This window comes from Rousettus aegyptiacus, unplaced genomic scaffold, assembly GCF_014176215.1.
Source record: "Rousettus aegyptiacus isolate mRouAeg1 unplaced genomic scaffold, mRouAeg1.p scaffold_m13_p_5, whole genome shotgun sequence".
NCBI lineage: Eukaryota > Metazoa > Chordata > Mammalia > Chiroptera > Pteropodidae > Rousettus > Rousettus aegyptiacus.
The window spans coordinates 116854591-116879563 of record NW_023416308.1 but is presented as its reverse complement, the minus strand read 5'-3'; the positions used below and the strand labels follow the sequence as shown (position 1 = coordinate 116879563).

Sequence of the window (24973 nt, the reverse complement as noted above, 5' to 3'; positions counted from 1 at the left end):
TGTTTGGGGGGTCCTGTGTGTACGTCTCCGAGGTATTTCTCGGGGCAACGGTGCTTCTGTGTTCGTGTCTGTGCTTCTGGGTTGCTAGGTTGTGTTCGTGTTTTCCCGGATACGCATGAGGTGTCCGGGCGCATGGAGCATGTGTTGTGGGTCTGTGTGTGTGTGTGTGTGTGTGTGTGTGTGTGTGTGTGTGGTGTGTTGAGGCATTCTGGGGTGTGTCTGTGTAGCAAGTATGAATTGCAGCTACAAATTCAGATGTACTAAGAATGTTGCAACTGTTTTCTTCAAAAGCCATTAAATTGCGTCTGCCCCGTCCCCAGCCCTCTTGTGGGCAGGAGATTTGACTTGTGTCCCCTTGGAGCGCCCTGTCCATCCCCTTCCTAGGGTCTTGCCTGCCATATCTGGGCCACATGTGGGTAGAGAAATCTCACAGGGTGGGAGCTCAGAGTCCTGGGGCCCTGCTGGCTGAATCCCCCACGTGCCACCCTAAGTCGTCCTGGGGACTGAGGGGGAGCCGCGCTCAGGTGCTCCTCAGAGCACTCACCAACTCCCACCATCCGGTCTTGTGACCACTTGAGGCTGAGAATATTGAGTGTCTGGAGTTTTGTTCCTCTATGTGATACCGAGGTGTTTCGGGGACTCCAGATTTGGGGGCTGAACCCCGTACTCTCATTACTGTCTGGGCTGGGACAGCAGAAGCTCATTTGGTGGTGGTTGGGTACCCTGTTAGCTGGGGGGGGGGCTTCCAGGAGAAGGAGTGGGGGACAGGAGAAGCGGAGGAGTGAAGCATTCAGAAGAGACCGATGCAAGAAGTAGTGCTAGCGATTTATTGCAACGAATGTGACCCATGGACCCGGAGTGCCCTCCGACGATGGGCCGGCGCCCTCCCCCTCCCACCCCCATGTCGCCGGGGTCTACTACACGGGCACACAGTGATGCTTGAGAAGTCTTGTAGAGTTCTGCCAGGGAATCACGAGGATCTCGAAGTCGCAGTGCAGCTTCTGCAAATAGAGCATGGGGAGAGACGGAGGGGTGAGCCTAGGCCCAGGCCTGCCGCCTCCCAACAGTCAGCCCTCTGCCCACAAAGAGGGGCAGTCGCTGGCACTAGGGACATTGAGTCGGATGGCTGGGATTACATCCTGGGTCTTCCTAGCCAACTCCTTTAGGGGGAAGGCACAGTTTCCTCTCTGTACCCCACCCTGGCCTGCAGCTGAGTCACCCAGAAAGCAGGGACAGGTTGGGCCAGACATCAGCCTGGCCAGCCAGACCAGTTCAGGGGCCTTGGGTGCGAGGAGGCAGGGCACGCATGCGCGTGCGCAGGGCTGTTACCTCCTCCTCGGTTCCTGCGGCCAGCGGGCAGGTGGTGAGGTCTATGTGGTCTCCAGTCACTGCGTTCTTCCGGCAGGCGGTGCTCCCCATCTCCACGGTCAGGTAGTACTTGACGCCAGCCACCAGCTAGGACAGAGGGCAGGGGCAGGTCAGGGTGCCAGTCACCTCTCTCCCATCTCCCATTCCATTCCCCTAGACACGTCCGGCACACTGGCCTCGGGACTCAGACCTGGGACAGAAGCATTCTTTTGGGGATCCCTGGGATGGGAGGCAGAGGTCTGGGCCAAGAAGGGGGCTGAGACCCGAGTGCGCACACAGTCCTGAAGCTCAGCGCTCATCGCCCTCACCCCGCTCCCCAGTGACCCGCAGGCCAGCAGGGGTGCATCCTGTCCACTTAAAATTTAGATATCTTGTTCATTAATTCGATTTTTAAAAACATAGTTTAAATATCCTGCTTACTTTCGTGGCTCCCCCTTAATCTGGCACGGGCGCTGAGGGCTCGCTCCCCTCTCCCCCTCCCGCCAGCCCAGCCGCACCTGTCTCTGCGCCTTGAGGATGTGCGTGTCGCGAAAGTAGTAGAGGCTGTTGCTGCCCATGTTGTAGCTGGCCACGGCCGACTGCGCTGCCTTCTGCACCTGCGGGTCACTAGGCGACAGGTCTTGCAGCCCTCCGACCATGCGCTCCTGTGGTCGGGCCCCGGCGTCGCGAGGCAGTGCCAGGAGGCAGATCGCGAGCAGGGCCAGGCCCAGCACCAGCTGGAGGTTCGCTTGTGCCATGATCTTCAGTGCCGCGGCTGTGGCCCGCGCCGCTTTTACGGGCTGAGGCCCCGCCCAGCCCCGCCCTGCGCCCGCTGTGCGCCCCCGCTGGCGCGGGCGGGGAGAAATGCCCCGGCCTGGGCAGTCCAGCAAGGGCACCTTCCCAGCGGAGAGGGAGGCAGCAGACAGGCCCCCGCACACCTGTGTTCCGTGATGCTTGCCCATCGCTCCAGAACACACCCAGTCCTGTGAGGAAAAGGACAGTTCCCAGAAGCAACAAGTGCCACCATTGGGACAGTTTACCGGCAGGGCGATCCAGTAGGAAATACCAACAACGGCTATTAGCAAGCTCTTATTATCACCACCATTTACTGTGTAACCGTGGAGAAGTTACTTAACCTAATCCCATTGCCTGGGTCTCCTCCTCTGTGAAATGGGGTGCTGTGGATTCAGTAGGTGAAGCATTTGGAGGAAGCGATGCCATGCAGCAAAGTGGGCTGTCGCCGCACTGAGCCTCGTGCTGCTTAACCCTCAGCCAGCAGCTGTGGGAATCAGTCACGTTTCCGCTTAATGGGAAGAGACAGGACACGGAGGGGGTAATCGATTCGCCCAAGGGTACTAGCTGGGACACAGTAAATGGCGATGCTGGCTTTGGAGCCTGGGCAATATAACTCAGATCTGTGCTCTTAACCAAACTGAGACTGACGACTGAGAGCCGGCCAGGAGGGGCATGAGTCGTACCAGCTCTGCCATTAACTGGATGCCTCCTGACAAGCCCCTCCACCTCTCAGACCCTCGGTGTCCTCACCTGAAGATAGGTGACGACTCTTATTTTCTAAGGTTAGTCTACGAATGGCCTGAGACTGGATCACCCGTAGGTAAGTGGGGCGTGGGCTGGAGGTACCACCAAAACAAGGCACGATGACTTTTGTGGAATAATCCGATTTCGAATACATTGTTAAGAAGCATTGTAGTCAACATGGGGGAGGCTGGATTTTGTTGGGATTCATCTGTATTTTAGAGACCGATGTAGTTTCTACTTTTAATCATGTTGCTGAGGGAGGCAGGGCTTTTTGCCCTTGGGACACTAAGATCTGGTCAGTGCTTAGGGCCAAGGACCCTGACTGGGGCTTGAAAGAGGTAATGGTTTGTGGTATGTGACAGCTGGTGCTTTAATAAGTGGTTAATAACTACAGTGACCCTTGAACAACATGGGTTTGAACTGCATGGGTCCACTCATGCGTGGATTTTTTTTGATACTGTAATGTATTTCTCTTACAATTTTAATTTTTTCTCTAGCTTACTTTACTGTAAGAATACAGTATATAACACATAAAACATACAAAATATGTGTTAATCAACTATTTACATTATCGAGAAGGCTTCCGGTCAATAGTAGGCTATTAGCAGTTAAGTTTTGGGGCAGTTATACATGGATTTTGGACTACAGAGAGGTGGGGGGACAGTTGTTGGTGCCCCTAACTGTGAGTCGTTCAAGGGAGAGCAGCACTGTGGTGAACAGTATGAGTAAGCACCCAGCATTCCCCAGGACCGAGTGCGGTCACTGCTCAGGCCAGCTGCTACCCCACCTTCTCGGCCCAGCTGGGAAAAACAATTTTGGGATTCCAAGGAACAGTCACAAGTTTGTTGTGGGCTCAGGTGTCTGCCTTAAAGGGACAGAGCCCCGTTTGTGGGAGAGCTGGCACAAGCTTGGCTTGATGAGGAGGCCCTGGCCAGGCAGATACTGGACCAGAGAGAAGCCAGGAGTGGGGAGCGTGAGAGGCCCAGGACCACAACACAGGGGAGAAGTGGGAGAGGCAGCCCCAAGGGGCCAGAAGCCCCCTCAAGCTCTTGTCACTTGGAGTTCAGCCGTGGCCACACTTACCTCCAACAGCTCCCTGGAAAACCAGCCAAGGCCTGGTCCCAGCTCACTTGTCCCTATGCTTCCTGTGATTCTTCTGCGCTGACGCTGATGAGTCTTTTGCACCCAAGCCTAACAATTACCAAAGACCTTTCACCCACTTGTCTGTTCTCACAAGCGTCCTGTCCTTCAGCGTCATCGTATTTTGCAGATGAAGAAAGTCAGAGAGGTCAAGACACTTGTCTGAGGTCACGTGGCTAGAATGGAGGTCTCGGTGAGAGGGGGCTGGGGGAAGGGAAAACGACACTTGCTGCATTCCTGACACGTGCCGGGTTTTGAGACAGGGACTCAGCATATGGTCTCTCACCTCTTAACGGCTCTGCAGAGCAGAGACTATAACCAGTTCAGGGGACTCACAATGCAACACACATACGCCTGTTAGATTGTACACCTGAAACTTACTGGATTTTGTTAACCAGTGTCACCGTAATAAAAAATTTTTCAAAAAAAGAACATTACCCTGTTTTACAAGGAAGAAATGGGGAGGGTCAAGGAGGAAGGGTCAGTGGCAGGGCCTGGGTGGTCCCCATGTGCCAGCATCCTAGTGTGTGAGTCCTGGACTGCTCCACTCGGATACGAGGTCTGCTGTGTGGGGGGAGTGTTCCTGGAAGGAGGGTACCCCAGGAGGACTTACCAGGGCTGGGTCTCATTGGGAGAAGAGCCCTTAGCCTGGACTCCGCCCCGACCAGACCATTATGGCTTCTGGAAGCAGGCCTGAGCCAGGTGTGAGCTCGGAGTTGGCCATCCCCGCTGGCCACAGGGCACAGCACCATTTTGCTGTGGCCCAGACATCCCAACCCGGGTTGCCCATGGCAGCCCTCTCTTGCCACTCGCTGATGGGTCTCATCGACAAGGGTTGGCCCCGATGTCCCCTTCGCCCCGGGACCAGGCCACCCAGGGCCTTGGTTCTGCCCCGGCACCCTCCTCACTGAAACTTTAGCTGTGGTTGTTCCCTCCCCCAGGCTCTGCTCCATGTCTCTGTGGGGACCACACCCTGGACAGGAGACCCCATCGCCAGGGAAGCCATGAACCCTCAGTGATGAAAGCTCCCCGCTGTGGAGAGCTCCCCCAAGTGTAGGGGCTTCGCATCTGCTGATGGAACCTTCACAGCCCTGCACAGATGACGGAGGACACGGGCTCAGAGCAGGGAGGCGACCTGCTCCAGGTCACACAGCAAATAAAGGAATAACTGAGACCAGAACCAGGCCGGCTGTTTCAGGCTACCACCTATCAAGGCCAAGAGTGACAGTAGAGCCCTGGGTCCCTGCAGGAAGGGGGCAACGTGGGAGGGGGGTTGACTGTCATGAGCATGTACTGAGACCTTCACACCATCTGGGCTGCCACTGGGCAGATGTACCAGGCTCGGGTTTGTCTGTAGTCTCCCCCTACTTCACGGCCAGGACAACTTTAGGGCCCTGGAGTGCAGGGGCCGAGTTCACCCCAAGCTCTGGGCCAGACCTGAGCCCTCGTGATTAGACCGGCTGAGGGGGTCAAGCTGTGGCTGGGTACGTCTGCGGTGGGGAATGACAACACTGGGTATTTGCTGGCTTCCAGGCCCACCCATGCCCTTCACCAAGCTGTCCTATTGGTGAACGTGGCTGACATTTAGATAACCTGGTTCCCATCGGTCCCCACCTAGGTCTGCTTTCTCCAACATGCCAGGCCTGCGGCCCTCTGTCCTATGGCTGAGGTGGGGTTGGACCTGTGAGAGGCCACACTGTCACAAAGTACGCTCCAGATACCCTTTGTCCCCTGCTGCCAGGACTGATCCAGGAAGCTGTGTAGTATGCACTGTGGGGCCCAGATAAAGGGTTTGGCACTTTCCAACCCGTCATAGGTCCTGCCCGAGCCCCAGGGTAGAGGTGAGAAAACAGGCTCCGGCCCCCTCAGATACAGAGCCTGCGGCTGAGGCAGGGAAGGGCCTGCGACGAAGAAGCAGAGCAGGCAGCGCATCCCAGAGCTCTGCTGGGCGGGCCCCGGTACCAGAGCCGCAGGTGGCGAAGCCGCGGCAACTCCTGCGGGCAGGACCCCCAGGGAGGCTGCTGCGGAGGGAGCAGTTTCCGTCACTTCACAGAGTGCCAGCAACAGTGTGGCAGTGTCAGGGCTGAGGTGGGGGGCTGTGGCCCTGCCAAGAACCCCCTTCCCCACCAACAGAGCACATCAGGCCTGTGTGACAGCAACACAGCACCAGTGTCAAGGCTGAAGGGACTCTGAAGTAACCGTACACCCATCCGGGAAAACCATCGGAAGCATAGTAGGCCCGAAACTCCTGGGACAACCCGCATTACCACCTTGCTCTGGGCTGCAGACTGACACCCTCCCAGGAAGTGGCCTGTAACACAAGTCGGACCCTGCTCTGGCTACCTGGTGCCTTCCCAGGGGGGTCACTCACACGTCCCAGACCCAGCCTTGCACTGAACCCTTATCCCTAGTAACCATCATAGTTGCCAACTACTCACATAATTACTCTATATCTGGGTCTTTATTTTGGTTTCCCTTGTATTCTACTTCTACTCTTCTGAGACGGAGCTATCCACAGAAATGTACACAGAATATATCTGTTCACTTTAACAAATAAATTAGTCAATGCCTGTACGACCACTGCACAGGTTAAAAAACGAAAACGGCCACTCCTACCCCCGGGCTGTCCTGCTCGTCACCCGCCTCCCAAAGGCGACCACTGTTGACTTTTACAATAAGCATTTCCTTGCTTTCCTTTCTAGTTTTACCACATATGTAGAGATCCCTGAGCAAGAAAGAAATCACACTACTTGATGTGTGTTTGCTCTGTACTGAGATTCACCCGTTGTGCCATAGCTGTCATGAATCCATGTTCAGGATATTGACAGCCATCGGAGCTCTTCCGGTTGGGAGCCGTCATAAACAAGCTGCTGCGAAGGCTCACGAAGGTACTGGGGCAGGTGTGAGTGACACTGCTGGGTCACAGGATGGGTCGCAGGGTTAGAAAACGTCCAACTGTTTTTCCTGAGTGTTCAGACCAATTTACATTCCCACCAGCTGGATATCAGCTCGTTCCTCCAGTCCCTCAGCAGCACCTGGTACGGTCCGACTTTAAATTTTCGGCCAGTCCAGCAAGGGTATGAAAGCACCTCACGTGCATTTCTGAGCACTGACGTACTCGGGCACCTTTTCACAGGCCGAGCCTTCCTCCCGGCCGCCCCTCTCACGTCTGCCTTTCGGGTCTCTTACCCGACCTTCTGCTGTTTTTCCTCCACTGCAGTTATGCACGTGCTCTGGATACAGTCCTTCGTCGTTTGTGTTGGAAACATCCTTTCCCACTGCGTCAGTCTCATCCGTCGCCCACTTTATGTCTTTGATGAACAGAGTTTCTGTTAATGGAGTTGAATTTATCAACTTTTTATTTTTCCTCTACCCTGGGATCACGAAAATCTGCTCATGTTATCCTAGCTTCTGTGTTTTACAAAACAAATTTTATTATTAGCTATTACAAATTTTGTTCCTATCTGTCAGCCTCTCCTCACCAGACTGTAAACTCTCTGAGGAAAGTTCCTTAACGAGGCTCTACTGAAGGACTACCAGCCAAGCAGGGCTGGGTGGTGCACAGCTAGCATTTCATCTGATTCCTCTGACGTCATTTTCCAAGTGGGGAAACCAAGGCTCAGAAAGGCTGAGTGACTTCCCCCAGGAACAGAGGGCTCTCAGCCGCATGGGCTTCCAAGTTATGTTTTGAGGGCCAGCTGGGGCACTTCCTAGCGGTTAGTCCACGGACATATTAGTTAGTCTCTCTGAACCTCTGGTTTCATTTGTAAAAGAAAAAGAAAATTACTTATCGTGACAAAAAAACGTTTGCAAAGACCTTAGCTGTGGGCCTGGTTCACTAAGTGTTCAACCAAGAACAGGATGAAAATGTACCAGGGAAGAGTGTAACTCACTCAGCCTCCCAGCCATGCTGCCCGAGCTCCTTCTGCCTCCCTAACAGAGCAAGGCAGGTGGCAAGGGCCCTGCCCACTCCTCCCAGAGGCCAGGAAGGCACATGATTAGGTGAACTTTTACCCACATTCGGTTCCCCTCTTCCTGGTACCTGACTCCCACTGACTTTTACATCAAGTGCTGCCTGTCCCAGCTGTTGATTCATGCAACATCTGGAACACACAACTCATCTGGATCCCAGGAAGAGATCAACCCACTCTCTCATTACTGAGGGATTGAGACACTCAGAGGTGCCTGCCTGAGGCTTACGTGACAAGGGTGGCTGCCCTCCGGAGCGAAGAGGAAGCTGCCAGTTTCGAGTTTCGATCTGCACTGATAAGGATGTGGTGGACCAGCTCAGCCCTGAGGAAGAGCCGACGCTCAGCCCACCTGCTTTTCAACCCACAAAGTCCAGTCTTAAAGGCCACTGACTTTATTGATTCAAAAAATTTTTATAACGACAGTGACTGTTCTGCCAAAAAAGATGCCAAATGGCACAAAACAGACCAGAGTTGAGGGTGGGGGTGAGGGAAGGGGCCAGAATTCGTTCAGAAAAGCTACTAATTATTAACATGAAACTGGCCGGAGAAGGGGTATACATGCAAGCGCAAGAACTCCAAAAAACTGAAATGGTGAGGGGAGAGAACTCCCTGAAGACCCTGGAGGACATCGGAGGTGAGTAGACAGCAATCATTTCCTTTGTAGAGGACAGGGGAGGAGCCCCCACTTGGCTGCAAACTCTGGAGACTCAAGGATGGGGCTAGGGATTGGGGGCCCCCCAGAGGGCATCACAAGAAGGCGTCACACCACTCTCGAAGACACCCAAAGCAGTCCCGGGACTGCTTGGCATTGGCGCCGCATGTGTCCTTTAGCCATTCCCGGAAGAGGTCTTCATCTTTCTTTAGCACCAGAAACTGGCCAAGGACCACATAGGCCTGCAAACATGCAAAGTAGAGGGCATGATGCTCAATGCTGTAGGACTAAGAACAAGAAGGCCGCTTCTGCAGCATTTAAAACACATATACCTAGGAGGCAGTGCAGGCGCTGGCTATCCTTTCAGATCATATACCACTGTTCACCCCCCCACAGGTGTGCACTTTCCTCACTCCCAAACTGTCAGGCAATACTGCAGTCTGCCCCCGCCCCCCATCCCAGGAGCCCTCCCCAGATACATGCAACCTTCCCACACCTTGTCAAAGCCCCTTTCCTCCAGCTTCTTCCCCAGGACTTCACCGATCCCGGCCAGGCTCCCCACTGGCTTTTCCCCCATGGGCTCTGCCACGAAGTCTCGGTGCTTTTGGGAAGTTGTCATCTTGAACAGGATTAATCTAGGAATCCCAAGAAAAAGTAGGTTAGGGCTGAAAACCGGAAACTCCCAAAGGCTCACTGGCAATCTTGCGTTAAAAAGAAGCTAGACCGGCCTCTTATGGTGGCTTATTCCATTCCCCTCATTCCACGGATAAGAACACAGCGGTCCTCCACCACTCTATAGACAAACTTCTCCCACTTCCTGCGGAAACTGGGTTTTGGTACTGCCCCAGAGAAAAAGAGTATCCTGCTTTAACAGGTGGTGCACACGCGGCAGGGGGAAGATGCCCAGAGTCAGTAGCCAGGGCTTGCCCTGAAGGTGTCAGTCCCTCTATGACCTTGGCTGGGCAAAGAAGGCAGTGACCCTGCCTGGAACGGCTACCCTGGCCTGAAAAGCAAACAAAGGGTCTCTCTGCCCCACCCGCTCTACAAGCTGTTCACAGTGCACAAGTGCAGGCCGGAGCACGTACACCTGCTCCCCAGCCCCGGCGGGTCCACTCCTAGGCTCACGCCTGGAGCCCGGCCGGCCCCGCCCCCCACGCGCGCGGCCCCGCCCCCTCCACGCGCTGCCGCGCCGCGTCCCGCCCCTCTCCGCCCGGTCGCCAAGCCGTCTCCCAGGGCGCGTCCTCTGGCCCGCCGCAGCCATTGCGGCTCCTCTCCTCCCCTCCTCCCTGCGCCTCCTCTGGCCTCCAGACCGGGCCGCGCTCCGCGGCTCGCGCTCACCGGCAGCTCCAAGTCCTGTAACGGCTACTCCCGCCGCACGGCTGCTCCCGCCGATACCTCGACCCACTAGAACTTTCTTCTACTTCCGCTTCCGGGTCGTTTCAAGAACCGCCTAAAAACTTAAAGTTGGCACTTCTAGCCGCGTAGAGCCATAGAGATGAGGCGCTCTGGACCTCTACGGCGGCCTTGGTAGGGGCCCCTCTCCGGTCGCTTCGCGAGAAGCCTGGCTGCCTTCTATGGTCTTCTTTCCGAGGCAGCATTTCCGGTGTCAGGGAGCGGAGGCCTCGGCGGATAAAACTTCATTTCCCCGCTGCACGGCATCCGGAACTCGAGGACCGAGTCTTGGCCGGCCTGGCGGTGGGAAGAGTTAGAAGGACGGACAAGGTGGGGGCGGGTGGCCGGAGGCTTCCGAGAGAGCGCCGGAAGGAGGGCGCTCGCCGGGGTTCTACTCGGGCGCAGGGCTGTTGTCCTCAGCGCTGTAGCGCCGTGGGGCTCGTAGGAGTCGGGCAGGAACCGCAGGCGCCATCGTGACCGCTGGCAAGTTCCTTTTCTGTGCCTTCATTGGCTCAGCCGAAAAGTGAGTCGTGGACGAGCCGCTCCCAGCGTCCATCCTGGAGAACCGGGTCGTTCAGGCAGTGCCCGTGGGAGAAGACGGCCGGAAAGTGAGTGCGGGTCTCTCTGAGCGTGTTTACTCCGGGACGTGGAGGGGGGAGGCCGGGGAACGGCGACATGAGGTGACGCTTCGGAGTTTCCTTTGGAAAGTACCAGTCTTGGCGGTGCTAGTCCTTGTCTTCTCAGAACCCAAGTCAGAAATACAGCAGAGGCCGCAGACCGAGCCGGCTCCCCTGACCTTTAATGAAGCCTGGCTTGGGCCGTCGCGGTGGTCTCCTAACTGGTCCTCCTGTAGCGTGTTGGGAGATTGAACATCTGTATCGTGTGGCGGTGCTGCACTTGGGGATGTACAAAGCATGGTGAGGAAGATAGAGTTTCTCTCACACTCCTTCCCGAGCGGGTGCTGGAACGATCTGTGTAGTTTTCATGATTATGCCAATGCTTATGATGACGAGTTATTTTTACATGCCATGTACTGCGTTAAGTGCTTTGCTTACATCATCTCGTCCTAATAACAACGTCGTGGGTTAGGTATAATTTTTCTCTCGGTTGAACAATTAGGAACGTCCAAACCTGTAGAAAATTTTTACAAGAGTTTATTTGAGCCATAGTGATGACCTGTTTTGGGGAGCAAGATCTCAGATGTTCCAGAGAATAACAGTTTTTTAGTTTGCTCTATGTATTTGAAATTAAGGAGGCATCTAAGGAAGATTACATGGTGGGAGACAGCAAGATGAGGCTTGGATTTCAAGGTAGTTAATTGACATTATATGCTCTCTTGAGGGTGGTCACCCCTTTGAGGAGTATTACTTGGCTGGCTTAAAAACCTTTCACTAAAGTTACAGGCGCGAGATGTGAGCATCAATCATTACGTGCCCACTCAGGAATTTATGATCAGATCACCTTGTGAGGTCACTCTCCATAGATCCCCTTTTTTTCGTCCATAGGAAATAGTCAAGTAGGTTTTTAATCCATCAATTAGATTTCAAAGCCCATATTCTTCACCAGGACACTTTGTCGCTCATCAGTAAAAAGCCCTTCCCCATCTTCAAAACAGTCCTGGGTTCTGAACTTGCCATCCAAGAAACTCAAGAGCAAGAGTTGACAGCTTCTGCGTCCCTCACCTGCCTTAGACAGAACCCAGCATGTCTCAGGCCACCAAGAGGAAGCATGTGGTGAAGGAGGTGCTAGGGGAGCACATGGTACCCTCCGACCAGCAGCAGATCGTGAGGGTGAGTAGCATTGGTTACAAGCTGCACTGCCTCTCATCCCTCCACTCCCGTTGGGCCCCTGGGGTAGCGAGAGGGTACAGTACAGCTCAGTGGGTCTTGGAGCTAGCCGATGAGGCTGACTGGTTCTTGGTCTCTCCTGCACTAGGTACTCAGGACCCCAGGGAACAATCTGCATGAGGTGGAGACAGCCCAAGGGCAGCGCTTCCTGGTGAGCATGCCCTCCAAATACCGCAAGAACATCTGGATCAAGAGAGGTGAGAGAGGTAGCCCTCTAGGAGACAGAACAATTTCCTATGGCCTCGACTTCCCCCAGTGCAAGCTGGACTGACTCCGCCTTTCTCCTCTCTACTTACAGGGGATTTTCTCATTGTCGACCCTATTGAAGAAGGAGAAAAGGTGAAGGCCGAGATCTCCTTTGTGCTCTGCAAAGACCATGTGCGCTCCCTGCAGAAGGAGGGGCTCTGGTAGGTGGTCCCCTTAGTCATAGGCTGCCTGATTTCTGGGGTGGGGGTTGACTTCCTAGCTGTGAGATTATGGCACCCTAGTCAGGGACAGCTGGAAACAGCTTTAATGCTGTGAGATTTCTCTGTCCTTTCTGAACCTGGTTTTCTCTTGTCACAGGCCTGAGGCCTTCTCTGAAGTGGCTGAGAAACACAACAACAGGAACAGGTGAGGATCAAGTCTGAGGGTAGGAAAAACAGGAAATAGGAGTTCAGACTTTTGTACCTTAAGGGGGAAGTAGAGCCTTCCTTTCTTCCTATGGAGAGTCCCAGATGAGAGCTCTTAAGTATGTAGCTATGCAGGTGGCTTGAAAGTCAGGTGCACTGGGTTAAAATCCTGGCTTTGCCCCTTGCAACCAAATGACTTTAAGGAGGCTGCTTAATTTCTTAAGCCTGGATTTCCTAACCTATCAAATGGGAGGCTTGTAAGGATTAAAGGAGTTAACACTTATAAAGTTGTTTAGTATAGTACTTGGTATGCAGTGTGGATCGATTGCATGTTAGTTCGTGGTAGTAGAATCGTTACTAAAAATAGCGGCTCTAGTAAACTTTTGAGGTGGGGGTAGGACGTGGTCTTTACTTTGTTTTCTTTGGCCAAGTTTTTTTGCCGTTTGCTTTGATTGTCTCCTCGTCTGACTTACTGAGCCCTGACTCCTTGGCCATATGGTCTTCCTTTTTGTGGGGCTCCTCGATTGCAGGTATGGTTTTCCCAGAAGGTACTGGGCTAACTCTGTACTTTTCCACCATGAAGACAGACTCAACCAGAACTCCCAACTGAGCCACAGTCATCAGAAGAATCCAGTTCTGAAGATGATTCTGACCTCTTCGTTAATACCAACCGCAGACAGTATCATGAGAGTGAGGAGGAGAGTGAAGAGGAGGAGGCACCCTGAGACCCCAGGACCCACTTCACTCGCTCAGAGACTAGTCCTTGGCTCCTGAGATTGGACGTTCCCAGGGTGCTCTGCAGATCTTCCCCCCGCCCCCCCAGATGGGGACAAGGCAGGACCCCTCTCTGAACTGACCTTCTGACCTAGGAGAATTAAACCCCTGGTGGGTGGTGACTTGTGCTGGTGTCCGAGTGGCTCTCTGGAGGAAGGAGGGACCTATAGTGGTTAAAAACTGCTCCTTGGTGGAGGTCCCATGGGCAGCTGGGCTTAATGGGCAGGAAATGGCAAATGGCTGGAGTCTTTCCTAGGTTCTCTCTCGCTGGGCACTTAGTAAGTGCCAGGCCCTGTGTTACTCCTCCCTGCATGCATTTAATAACGGGACAGTCCCACTCATTTCCTGCTCGCAGTCAGTACTGATTCAGACATTCAGGATCACAGCTGTAGGACCTAGTCTCGCCTCTGAGAAACACTCAGGATGAAATTCCTATGCCTTGTAAGCTGCTTTCCCTGCCTTTTTTGTCAGCCGTGACTGCAGGAGTGTCCACCTCTGTGCTGCCATGTATATCCCCGGGTTGGTGCCCTTCTTGTGGCTGCTCAGACCATCATTCCTCAGTCTTTTTGTAAACCATATCATCGCACTTCTCCTTTGAAGATTTTACCTCTCGCTATACGTTCTTTTCATTGCTGGCATTGACCTTCTAATCACTGCTCAGACATTGAAGAGTTTACCGCCTGGCTTACAGTCTTTATTCTTATATCATTGTTTTCTATGTCCCCTGGTGGGCCCGTTCAACACTGTGACCCTTTAGTTCCTTGATAGCCCCCTCACTAATGCACTTCTACTCCATGCCTGCTGCCCACATCTCTGTCTGCATCCCGACTCCCTGGACCCCTGACATCAATAGAAATTGCAGCAGCTTTTGACTTCAAATACCTGTAGTCACCACCTCCTGGCTTTTTTGCTTACTCGCTCAGCTACCCCCTTTGCAAAAACTTTATCTCCATCCACCAGCCCTGCTGCTTTCCCACCATTATTCTATCTTCACTTCTCCCCTGTGCAACATGGATTCCATGGTAGACCTTCCATTCCCGTGTCTTCCTGCATTTTATTCATCTACTAAAACCTAACCTGGGCCAACCCAGCCATTCACCTTTGTGCCTGTGCCCAAGTAACTGTTAATGAAAATTGCCAACCTGCCTCACTTGTTTTACCTGAAATTCATAATAACAAACCTCAGATGGACACTTGGCACTGCCTAGCAGATCTGCTCTGGGATGTTGTATTTCGACACTTCTGTCTTATCCACCAATTCCTCCTTTCCCTGCTAGTTAACACAGCTCTTCCTTTAAGAAATAGCCATTGGTGGGAACTCTCACTGCCCCATTATCAACCTTACAAACGTGCTTGTGGATCTTCCTCTTTACTTCCCATTGTACTCCAATGGAACGCCAACCTTTCTTCCTTTACCTGCTCTTCACTTTCTCTTATGTTTACTTAGTATAGCTTTACATACGTGTATATATTTGCACATATGTGTATGTACGTACATTTAAAATGTGTGTGTCCTTATATACACAAAAAATCAACCAGACGAGGTAAAGATGTGTGTGTATATCTGTTTTTAACTAAAGTTTGGTTTTTACGTGAGATAACTTTTTTCCTAAAGAGACGACCACTTGTCCTTATACCCTTTATTGAATGGGTCATTCTTTCCTCACTGATTTAAAATACATTTTTAAAATAAACTGTATTCCTGCAAATAGATGGCTCTTGTTGGGATTTCTGACCTGTCCTGTTGATCTCTGTGCACATGGGTTTTATAGCGTAATTGGTATAGCTCCCTCACCCCTGCCCCGCTCATCCTTGAAATTTTCATATTTTCATGTCTTCTCTTACATGAAAAGTTTTGAATGAACTTGTTAAATTTCATTAAAAGTCCTGTTGAGATTTTCATTGGCATTAATTTAAATCTCGGTCTGATTTGGAGAGAAGTACTATCTTAACAGTTTTGAATTTGCCTATCCAGAAACAAGGTGTGTCCTTTCTTTTCTAAGGCATCGTCTTCATAAGGGTTTTTCACATTCCTTCTTCAACTTAGCCTTAGGAATTTTAGAGTTATACGTTGTTGTGAATGGGTTTTTTAAAATTACATTTCTAACCATCACTGGCATGTAGGAAAGCTGTCCATCTTTGTGTGCTCACCCAGTTGATCTAACTGAATTCTTTAATTCTAATTAGCTTTTCAGTTGATTCTCTTAGCTTTCTGGCTAAAGAGTCAAATCATCTAGAGGCAGATTTATTTGATCGTTTATACTTATTCCTTGTGAATTATGGAGGCCATGACCTCTAGTATTATGTTGAATGGAGCCCTTATTTGTTCCTCTCTTAGCAGGAGTGGTTCTCATGTTTTATCAAGAAATATGAATCTTTCTTTAGGATTCTAGTAGATAAACTTTATTAGGCTAAAGGTATTTCCTTCTCACTGAGAGTTTTTTTCTTTTTTCCAACATTGTTGAATTTTGACATCCACTGAGATAATCACAAGATTTTGTTTTATTTTACTAATTCTCATTAATAGGTTTCCTAATGCTGGAATCAGTCTTACATTCCAATGTAAACCCTGATTAGTTTTATAATATTTATTTAGAACTTTTGTATTTTTCTCTGAACCAATTTCACTTTTTGTTTTAATGATCTTGTCCCATTTCAATAACAATTATGCTAGCATGTAGAATGGGTTTAGAAACATTTAATCTTTCTCTTCGAGCTTGAATAATTTATAGAAAAGGAACTGTTTCTTCAAAGTTTCACAGAATATAAAAACGTCTGTGCTTGATGCTTTGTTGAGGGGTAGATCTTTGGCTTTTAATTTCTTCTGCGGCATTTTAGCTGCTCCAGTTTTACATCCTTGAGTCAATTTTGGTAACTTTATTTTGGGAATCAGATTTTGTGTATATTTAAACTTTTGGAGGCAGAAAGTCATGTGCGGTAATTTTTATTTGGGACTTTCTTACAAGTGACAAAATCTAACATGAATGGCGAAGCAAACCAGAGCTCACTGGCCTGAGTCCTGAAGGCAGAGCGTTTGGCGGAGCTGGCCCGGGCCGGTATGAGAACTGTCCTTGTTTGTTCTCCGACTGTTTCTGCTGCTCTTGGTTGATCAGTCCCTTTCTCCCTGCAGCTGTTTTCTGCAGGAAGGTTTAGCTCACACTTGGTCAGGTAAAGAGTTCCTTCATCAGGATCCATGTATTTCAGGGAAGGCCAATTGGTCTTGCTCTGGTCACTTGCTCTCTCCTGAGCAATCACAGTCGCCAGGGCTGAGTTAAGGGGATGGGGGGTTGGGGGGAGGCGAGATGAGCCACATCTGACCTTTATGACGTGTGTTTCTTATGGAATAGAGAGGTTCTTAACACCAGGAAAAGGGGCAAGGGGTGAGAGGAGAACAAACCAACAAACATCTGTTCTGTGTTCGATGTGTTTTATTTTCTTTAGCTTCAAAATGTGTGTTTATAGGCCCTTTCTTCTTTGAATTTCTCATTTGTAGCTTCTGAGTCATATGTTTAATTTATTTCATTTCAATCTTGCTTTTAAATACATTTTGGGCTAGTAAGTTTTCCTCTAAATATTCCTTTGACTATTTCCCACTTTGTGTAATTTTAATATATTTTTTTTAATTTTTGATATTGTGCCTGTAAGCTTGGGCTTAGGTTTTCCTCCAGCTCTCAGTGATTCTGTGACTTAACGTTATAGCCTTTTTTCTCTCTAAAATCTTTTAATCTCTACTTTTCCATCTCTTATCAGCCATTTAGCTCCTGTGGGTTGTAGCTCAGAATCCTGAAGGAAGTATGGGCTTGTATTCTGCATGCTCCTTTCTTTGTCATTCTCTGGGGCTGCGTGCCATCTCTATTTCCCAACTTAGTGGCGGAATTCAACCATGTGTGACTGACTGGATCTCCCAGAATGAGCCGGTGTTCTCAGAGCCCTTTCCTCTAGCGCCATGGCCGGTCCTTGCGACTGGTAGCCTAGTAGTACTGACCCTACCACAGTTAGGTTTGAGATTTGTGGCCCTTCAGACTCTGCACTTCTATCACTTTAGGACCAACCTTTGTAGCCAGGTTATTTCTGCTATGGCTTCCCCCACACAGCCCAGCAGCTCACTTGTCATCCAGCCACCCAAGTAAGTGTGCCAAGGAGCACACGTGGCTATCTGAGCTAGCCACGTGGCTTTTCTCCTTTAATAAATAAATGTGTGCTATCTTGACACCGTCCCTCACTTTAGAACATCCTTGCTTTCCTGGAATAAGAGAATCATGATATATTTTTCAATATATTTTTGGACTTGGTTTTCTGATATTGGGGGGATTTTAGCATCCGGGTTCATAAGTGAGGTGGTTTTCCTTTACTATACTGCCCTTGTCTGGTTTTTATATCGGGGTTTTACCAACCCCCTAAATTGAGTTGGAGAGTGTTCTCTTTTATTTTCATTACAAGTGTATATATGATTGGTGTTTTACATTTCTAAAACTTTTGGTGAAACTGACTGTAAAACCAGCTATGCCTGGCATTTTTGGGATGGTAGGTAGTTTTTTAACTCTGGATTTTTACTGATAATAGATTGCTCAGGTTTCTGTTCTTGAATCAGTTACATTTGCAAAGCAAAATATTTTTATATATTCTTATTTCTATTTTATTGGCACAAAATTGTTTGTAGAATTGTCTTATGTTTGTAATCTTGACTGTATCCAAAGTTATGTCCCCTTGTTTATATCACGTATTATTTATTTGTGCTTTCTCTCTTTTCCTGTCAATCTTGGCAGAAGTTTATTGATGTCTCTTCCAAACACTAAATTTTTGTTGTCATTCCTTATTGTTAGCTTTCTTCTATTTCATTAATTCCCGCTCTCGCCATATTTCACCTATACTTATACTCCCTTTGGGTTTATTCTGTGGTTCTTTTTCTAACCCTTTTGGATGGGTGCTTAGCTCATTATTTTTCAGCTTTACCTCCTCACCCACCCCAAACTATTTACAGAATTTTCAAACCTAAAGAAAAAGTGAAAGAATTCTGAAATAAGCACATGTACCCTTTATCAGAGTCACCGATTTATAACATTCTGCCATATTTCTCTACACACACAGCACACGTCGTTTTTGCATTTGTTACTGTAAAACCAGCTGTGCCTGGCATTTTGGGGGATGGTGGGTAGGTTTTTAACTCTAGATTTTTATAATAGATTGCTTAGGTTTCTCTTCTGGAATCAGTTACGTTTTCAAGGAAAAACTTCCCATCTTAGCCATTTTTAAACGTACAAGTTCAGTAGTGTTAAGAACATCTACGTTGTTGTGCAACAATCTCCAGAACATTTTTAGATCCATTAACTACTCCCCTCCCCAGGCCCTGGCAACCACCATTCCGCTTTATGTTTCTATGAGTTTAACTAGATAGCCTCAGATAAGTGGGATTGTACAGTATTTGTCCTTCTGTGTCTGGCTTATTTCACTCAGCATTCAGTCCTCAAGGTTCATCCATACTATAGCATGTGTCAGAATCTCCTTCCTTTTTAAGGTGAAATAATATTCCACTATGTATATGTACATGCCCCATTTGGTCGATCCATTCCCCTGTCAGTGGACATGTCGATTCCTTTTTTATGTGAATGATGCTATGACTGTGGGTGTACAAATGCCTCTCCGAGGCCTTGTTTTCAACCCTTTGAATATTTATACCCAGAAGTAGGTTTGCTGTGCCGTATGGCAATTCCGTTTAATTTCTTAAGAAGTCACTGCCATACCGTTTTCTGGCAGCTGCACCATTTTCTATTCCCACCAGCGATGCACACGGGTTCCGGTTTCTCCACATCCTCACTGACATGTTTTTTCTTTTAATAGTAGCCATCACAATAAGTTTAAGTATCTAGTATTAATTATAGTTAAGAGTGTTTTCTAATTTCCACTATGATTCTGCTTTTGGTCCATAAATTATATTTAAATATTTAGTTGGTTATTTTTGATAGTGTGAGTGCCTTCAAACCCATCACCACAAAAGCTAGGACTTAGGCAATAACCCAAGCAACCATATGCCTCCGCCTTACCCTACCCATCCCATTCTCTGTCCTCCACCCAAGGTAACCATCTTGAATTTCACAGCCCTTGTTTTCTTTTTATATATATATTTTTAATCTACATGTATTTTTAAAGAGTTTTTAAGTTATTTTTAACCTTATGAAAAGGTTAGCATGCTGAATATCACATTTGGGAGCCGACTTCTTTCATTTATTAGGTTTTTATGATTTCCTCATTGCCGTATGTTGTAGCTCATTTGTTTTGACTGTCAATATTTTCCTTGTGGGACTATATCATCATTTATCCATTCACTCCTCTGCCGATGACCTTTAGGTTCTTTCCATGTTTTTGCTGTTGTAAACATTCTCGTACGTGTGGGAGAGTTTCTCTTGGACAGGCGTGGAATTGCTGTCACAACTTCAGGCAGTGCCTCAGTGTTTTCCAAGGCAGCTACACCTATCCACATTCACTAACAGTGGGTCCCTGAGATGGATTTAACGATTTCTCCGTTAAAATACACCACGTTCAAAATCGCCATCTCGTTTTGTGACTTGAAAACTTCGTCATGGAGCGACTCTTTTCATTCCTACAGTTGCTTTTTTCATCTGACGTCAGTATTGCTACCCTGGATTTCTTCTCATTAGTGCTTTTGCCTGATGAGTCATCTTCTATTCTTTTACTTTCAATCTGCATACGTCCCCATGCTTTTATCTTTTAAATGATACGTTTAATCCATTTAATTCATTGTAATAATTGGTATATTGGGACCTAACTGTCATAGTTGAATGACAGTTTGGATGGACATAAAGTTTTAGGTTCTAAATTCTTTTCCTTCAATACTCTGGAAATACTACCTTGTCTTCTTGCATCCGGTGTTGCTATTGAAAAATCCGATGTCTATCTGATTCTTGTTCCTTTGCATGCGATGTGCTTTTTCTCTTTGTAAGCATTAGCGCTGATATTCTCAAAGTTCACTATGAAGTATGTTGGTCTGAATAATTTCATTTCTCTGCTTTTGACACTTTGGGCTTTTTTGATCTAAGATGCTTCATGTTTGTTTTATTCCAGGAAATTTGTCTCCATTATTTCTTCAGATATGTTCTCCCTCCATGTTTATATTTCTTTCTAGAATTTCTAGTCTTCAGATATTAACACCTTCCATCTGCCATCTCTCTTAGCTTTTTTAAATTTTTTATTTCCTCAGCCCCTTCTCTTAGATGATTTTCTCAGTCCGGGTTCTGATCGTTTCATTCCTCAGGTGTATCCCTTCTGTTGCATATCCTGTCCATTGTATTCTTTCTTTCAGCCCAGGTTCAGTTCTGTGGCAGGTTTAAAGTACAAGTGACCATACTGGAAATTTCCTTTATAGAGAACTTGGGAGCCAGTGTCTAACACACTTTAGCGATAGCTCCCAAGGGCCCAGGCAGCTGGGTGTTTCCCACGACCTCCCTCCAGTCGCTGTTGAAGGGCTGCTCCTGGGAGTGTTAGCTGTGGGCCGGCCCACGCGTGGGTGGAGAGCGGTGTGGGCAGACTGGCTCCAGTGGCCAGGGAGAGTCCTCAGGCAGAGGGTTGCAGGTGCTGGCTGTTGCAACCTGGCCAGCACACCAGTCAGTCACGTGCTGAGGGGACATGCGTGGGAGCCTGCACTTTTCAACAACAGGAAGAAGTCCGTAAATGTAAATGCCCTGCGGGCCAGGGAGATCTGCTGGGACATCATTTCTCAAGCTGAAACTAAGTCCGTGGCATCTGAAGGGAGACGAGGCCCAGTGGCAGGGCTTGGTCTCTAGTTTCCTGACGTTCCAAAGTTTCCTGTTGCAGGGGCTTGTTCAGATTAGTCTCATCTGGTGGCCCGGTCCAAAGGCCTTAGTAAAATTCTTAAATGTGGAGTACGCTGCTTTCCAAGTACAAAGAAACTGGGTTGGTATAGGGCCTCTTCCTCTTGTCGGAGGCGTGAGACCAGCAGCTGATCCAGATACCCCCCAAGGAGCTCACTTGCGCTGCGGCACCCTGGATTTTGTCTTCGTTCGAGGCCCAACCACCTCTGCTTACCTGTACCCGAGTGGCATGCAAGACAGCGTGGTTTGTTTCCTCAGTAGTATCATCGGTGTGATTGAAAGTCAGGACACCCGCAGTGGCCCTTAGTGCTCCGCTTCGGTCCAGTGATGACACATGGCAAGAGAAGCCAGAGTCCCTGTGGAAGGTGTAAAGGCACACTGCATGCCTTGCCTGGTGACACAGATGAATAAAGCATTAGCATTGTCTAAGGCTGTCTACCAAGTGCCAGTATTGGCAGCAATTTCTCCAGCTAGAGTCTGACGATTCTAAAATATCTGCTTTGTTATGTAACACTAGTTCACAATGAGGTGCCAAGTACCAGAAACTTTTGTTATGAGCCGTTCCTGGTCGTTAAACATGAGATGATGTTGGGTATCACTCTGTTCTTACTAATTCTTGTATGAGAAACACTCTCTTCCTTCCTGTGGTGTGCTATAGTTCCACTGCTTGACCTTGGCCTGTGTGAGGAAGTATAATCCGTTCCTGGCTCCGAATTCAGTGAACATTTATAGAAGCGACCAGCAGGGGTCGCAATAAGCACGTCCAACCAGCAAGCCGGCAGCGGTCCCGTGGCTGGAGCACTGCAGACCGTCCGTCCCAGGTATGCAATCTGGTGACGCGACGGCAGTCCCAGTCCAAAGGGTCCAACGGCAGCTGTGACTGGCGCACCCCCCGGTAATACAAGTTCCACAGCCCCAGGGGGAATTCACTTACCAGGCGTTAGCAGTCTGAGACTTTCTAGAAATGAGCCTTCCTAGCCCTGTGAGGCTGCATTATCTGACCAAAAGGGAGAACTGTGGACAAAGGAAAGAGGTTCTATGGAAAATGACCTCACAGGGTGATCTGATCATAAATTCCTAACCCGGCAGCTCATGGCAGGTAGCCATGCCCCAGGCCTATAACTTTTTAGTGAAAGGCTTATCTTTGCCTTAAACCAGCCCTGTCCATTGTCTCTGAGCATGTACAGAAATTAACACGCCCCTTAAATAAACTGCAACCACCCTCAAGACAGCACAGGATCATGTGAAATAGCCTTAATCCAGTCCCTGCTTTGCTTTCTCCAGTCTTCCTTATTCCCCTCCTTCATCTCAAATGTATAAAAGCAGCTGCAAATCTGTTATTCTTCGGAGCATTCGAGCTCTTGCTGCCTGGCATATGTCATCAGTTTGACTCAAATAAACTCTTATAAAAATTTAAAACACATAAGACTAGAGAGGGAGCAGATATAATTAAGGGTTCTGAAGGCTTTGTATAGTTAGAAGGGAGATCTATTAACTAAGTTCAGACTGTTAATACACATGTGACAGTGTTAAGGGTAATCTCCAAAAGGATAGAACTGGAGTGTGTAATTTCCAAGCCAGTAAAAAGAAATTAAGAAATCATTCAAAAAGCAGCAACAGAAAGCAGGATAAATAGAAAGTACCGCTTGTGTATAATAGAAACCACCGGTTTTGTTTAAGTAGAAAAGGAATCTTCCAGACCATTTTAGGCGACTCATGATGGTCAGTTTTATACGTCAGCTTGACTGGGGGAAGGGATACCCAGACAGCTGGGAAAACGTTGTTTCTGGGTGTGTGAGAGTGCTTCTGGAAGAGTTTGCATTTGGATTAGTAGACTGAGACGGTCCCCCTCACCGGGGCAGGTGGCCTCATCCCATCCGTTGAGGGCTGAATAGAAAAAGGTGGCGGAAGAAGTTCCTCTGTTTGAGCTGGGACATCCATCTGTCCTCTGACATCATCGCCCCTCAGGCCCTTTTTGCTTTTTCAGTCTCTACCTCCAGAAACGACATGCTGACTTCTAGTAGCATAGATTTGTTTGGTTTTGTTTTAAACGAAATCAGTGCATATGATTTTATGTCTGGTCTTTAACATGTCTGTGAGAATCACCCATATTATTCATTCCATTATATAAATATCCAGCATTCTGTTGGACATTTGGGTCATTTCCAAATGGGACGTTTATAAATAGTGCTGTTCTGAACATTCTTGTTTGTTTGGCTGAACATATGTACCTTTTTTCTGTTGCTAAGCCAACATTTTTGCTTTCTTTAAATGAAGTTTCATAATGGAAATTTTCAAACATTCTCAAAGGTAGAGGGAATAATGAACCCCGTGCCCATCCCCCAGCTTCAGTGATCAACATTTTGCTAGTGCTTCCTGTGTTATATCCCCCTCTTCCCATAATCTTTATTTCTTAACGTTGGAGTAACTTAAAGCAAATTCTAATCTCATGTCCTGCTATTTTGTATTTAGTATAACGTGCACACACATATAATATGTATAATACATGCAGATGTAAGCGTATCCCTAACACACAAGGATTCTTTTAACCACCATGCCAATATCATAACCAACAAAATCAATTTCTTAATATCATCTAATTCCAAGTCAAATCAAATTTCTCTGATTATCTCAGGTATGTTTTTGTTGGACTCAGAATTCAAATGTCTACACTGTGTCCCTCTGAATGTCTCCCGTGTCTTTTTAAACATTCCTGCACCTTTTCTCATGCCTTTTACTTTTGATGAAACCAGTTCATTTGCCTGTGGATTTCTCCCCGTGCCCGCTTTGGCTGACTGCATCCTAGTGGTAATGTTTAAGATGTTCCTCTGTCCTCCATTTTTCTTGGAAACTGGTAGGTAAACCTGAGCATTTCACAGGTGATGCTACTGCATCGCATTCAGAGGCACGTTCTGCATGTAATGATGTGAAAATGGATGTGGGTTCAGGAGCTGTGGGCAAGATGGATTTGTTATAGCTTCTTATCAATTTTCACCTGCTGGTTTAGCAGTCATTGATATCACTGCCTCCATCATTAATTAGGCATTGTAAAATGATGGTTTTATACTTATAGTTCTGTATTCTTAGCTGGAATTTTTCTGTCAGGAAAAGCTTTCCATTATCAGCTATTTTGTTGCTCTTAAATATAATCAGTATGGGAAGCAGGAAAAGTCTTGGGTTTTTTCTCTTCTTTTAAAACTAATTTCAGCATAAGGACTTGGTGTCTGTCTCAGTAAGCCCAGTCAGGAGGTTGAAACTTTAGCAGTTACTTTAACAATGAGAATTTTATATAAAGAATTTTAACAAGGTCTCTGAAAAGGCAAAAGTGAACTCATATATCACTGAGCTGCTGGAGGAAGCAGCTCTTAACCCACCTGGGAGCCAAGGAAGTATGACTCCCAAGGCTAGGGCAGGTGTCAGAACTGGGAGTTCAGGAGACCTGGCCCGGTGACCAGGTGGGCAGGCACAGCCTGGGGAGGCCCTAGCATGCCTCGGGGCAGGGAAGGGCAAGCACCTGGCCCAGGGGCCAGCAGCACAGCTGGGGAGGAAGCAGCCAGATGACACTAAGATGGAGGCGTCTCTGGACGGCCCTCCGAGTCCCTGGTTCGCCATTTGCTGTCTGCCAGGTCACTAGGTCAGTGTTAGGCAGCATCCGGGGCCATACCTGGCTGGTTCAATTCCAGTCCACCGTTTCTCTAGACAAGGCTCCGGGTGCTTCTGGCTCTGACAATGGTGGTAGCCTCTTAATGGGCCACTGACTGCACAGGGTAAGGCATGAACTTCATTCAACACGAGCTTGGCCAGGGCTGGTGCCACCACGCCAGGGACAGTGGACTGCCTAACACCGGATGGG

The 24973-nt window shown here is 48.7% G+C and overlaps 3 protein-coding genes across 5 annotated transcripts; 1 reads left to right on the top strand and 2 right to left on the bottom strand.

The window, feature by feature from the left end:
- Window positions 1-806: 806 nt before the first annotated feature.
- On the bottom strand, window positions 807-2151 carry CST6 (cystatin E/M). Its single transcript, XM_016119452.2, has 3 exons — window positions 1866-2151; window positions 1330-1455; window positions 807-1001 (listed from the first exon to the last, which is right to left on the bottom strand). The coding sequence occupies exons 1-3, from the start codon at window positions 2103-2105 to the stop codon at window positions 918-920; spliced, it is 450 nt and encodes a 149-aa protein (XP_015974938.1). The 5' UTR covers window positions 2106-2151; the 3' UTR covers window positions 807-917.
- A 6222-nt stretch (window positions 2152-8373) lies between these two features.
- BANF1 (BAF nuclear assembly factor 1) lies at window positions 8374-10125 on the bottom strand. Its single transcript, XM_016119456.2, has 3 exons — window positions 9988-10125; window positions 9146-9284; window positions 8374-8891 (listed from the first exon to the last, which is right to left on the bottom strand). The coding sequence occupies exons 2-3, from the start codon at window positions 9266-9268 to the stop codon at window positions 8745-8747; spliced, it is 270 nt and encodes an 89-aa protein (XP_015974942.1). The 5' UTR covers window positions 9269-9284; window positions 9988-10125; the 3' UTR covers window positions 8374-8744.
- A 268-nt stretch (window positions 10126-10393) lies between these two features.
- On the top strand, window positions 10394-14984 carry EIF1AD (eukaryotic translation initiation factor 1A domain containing). Of its 3 annotated transcripts, none has more exons than XM_016119455.2 (6): window positions 10394-10649; window positions 11733-11831; window positions 11977-12085; window positions 12187-12295; window positions 12453-12500; window positions 13083-14984. In XM_016119455.2, exons 2-6 carry the CDS (start codon window positions 11745-11747, stop codon window positions 13222-13224), a joined length of 495 nt encoding a protein of 164 aa, XP_015974941.1. In that variant the 5' UTR covers window positions 10394-10649; window positions 11733-11744; the 3' UTR covers window positions 13225-14984. The 3 variants fall into 3 exon arrangements, with proteins under 3 accessions (XP_015974941.1, XP_015974939.1, XP_015974940.1); XM_016119453.2 differs by having other exon boundaries at window positions 11657-11831; XM_016119454.2 differs by having other exon boundaries at window positions 11608-11831.
- Window positions 14985-24973: the final 9989 nt, after the last annotated feature.

What these genes read in the sequence shown, in the direction of transcription:
- CST6 (XM_016119452.2), bottom strand. Translation starts at nt 2,105, where the DNA reads ATGGCACAAGCGAACCTCCAGCTGGTGCTGGGCCTGGCCCTGCTCGCG. An exon ending in TCCTCAAGGCGCAGAGACAG is followed by an intron (nt 1,456 to 1,865) that starts GTGCGGCTGGGC and finishes CCTCTGTCCTAG; the next exon opens with CTGGTGGCTGGCGTCAAGTA. An exon ending in CCGCAGGAACCGAGGAGGAG is followed by an intron (nt 1,002 to 1,329) that starts GTAACAGCCCTG and finishes CTCTATTTGCAG; the next exon opens with AAGCTGCACTGCGACTTCGA.
- BANF1 (XM_016119456.2), bottom strand. Translation starts at nt 9,268, where the DNA reads ATGACAACTTCCCAAAAGCACCGAGACTTCGTGGCAGAGCCCATGGGG. An exon ending in AGGAAAGGGGCTTTGACAAG is followed by an intron (nt 8,892 to 9,145) that starts GTGTGGGAAGGT and finishes GCATGTTTGCAG; the next exon opens with GCCTATGTGGTCCTTGGCCA.
- EIF1AD (XM_016119455.2), top strand. Translation starts at nt 11,745, where the DNA reads ATGTCTCAGGCCACCAAGAGGAAGCATGTGGTGAAGGAGGTGCTAGGG. An exon ending in GAACATCTGGATCAAGAGAG is followed by an intron (nt 12,086 to 12,186) that starts GTGAGAGAGGTA and finishes CTCTACTTACAG; the next exon opens with GGGATTTTCTCATTGTCGAC. An exon ending in AAACACAACAACAGGAACAG is followed by an intron (nt 12,501 to 13,082) that starts GTGAGGATCAAG and finishes TCCACCATGAAG; the next exon opens with ACAGACTCAACCAGAACTCC.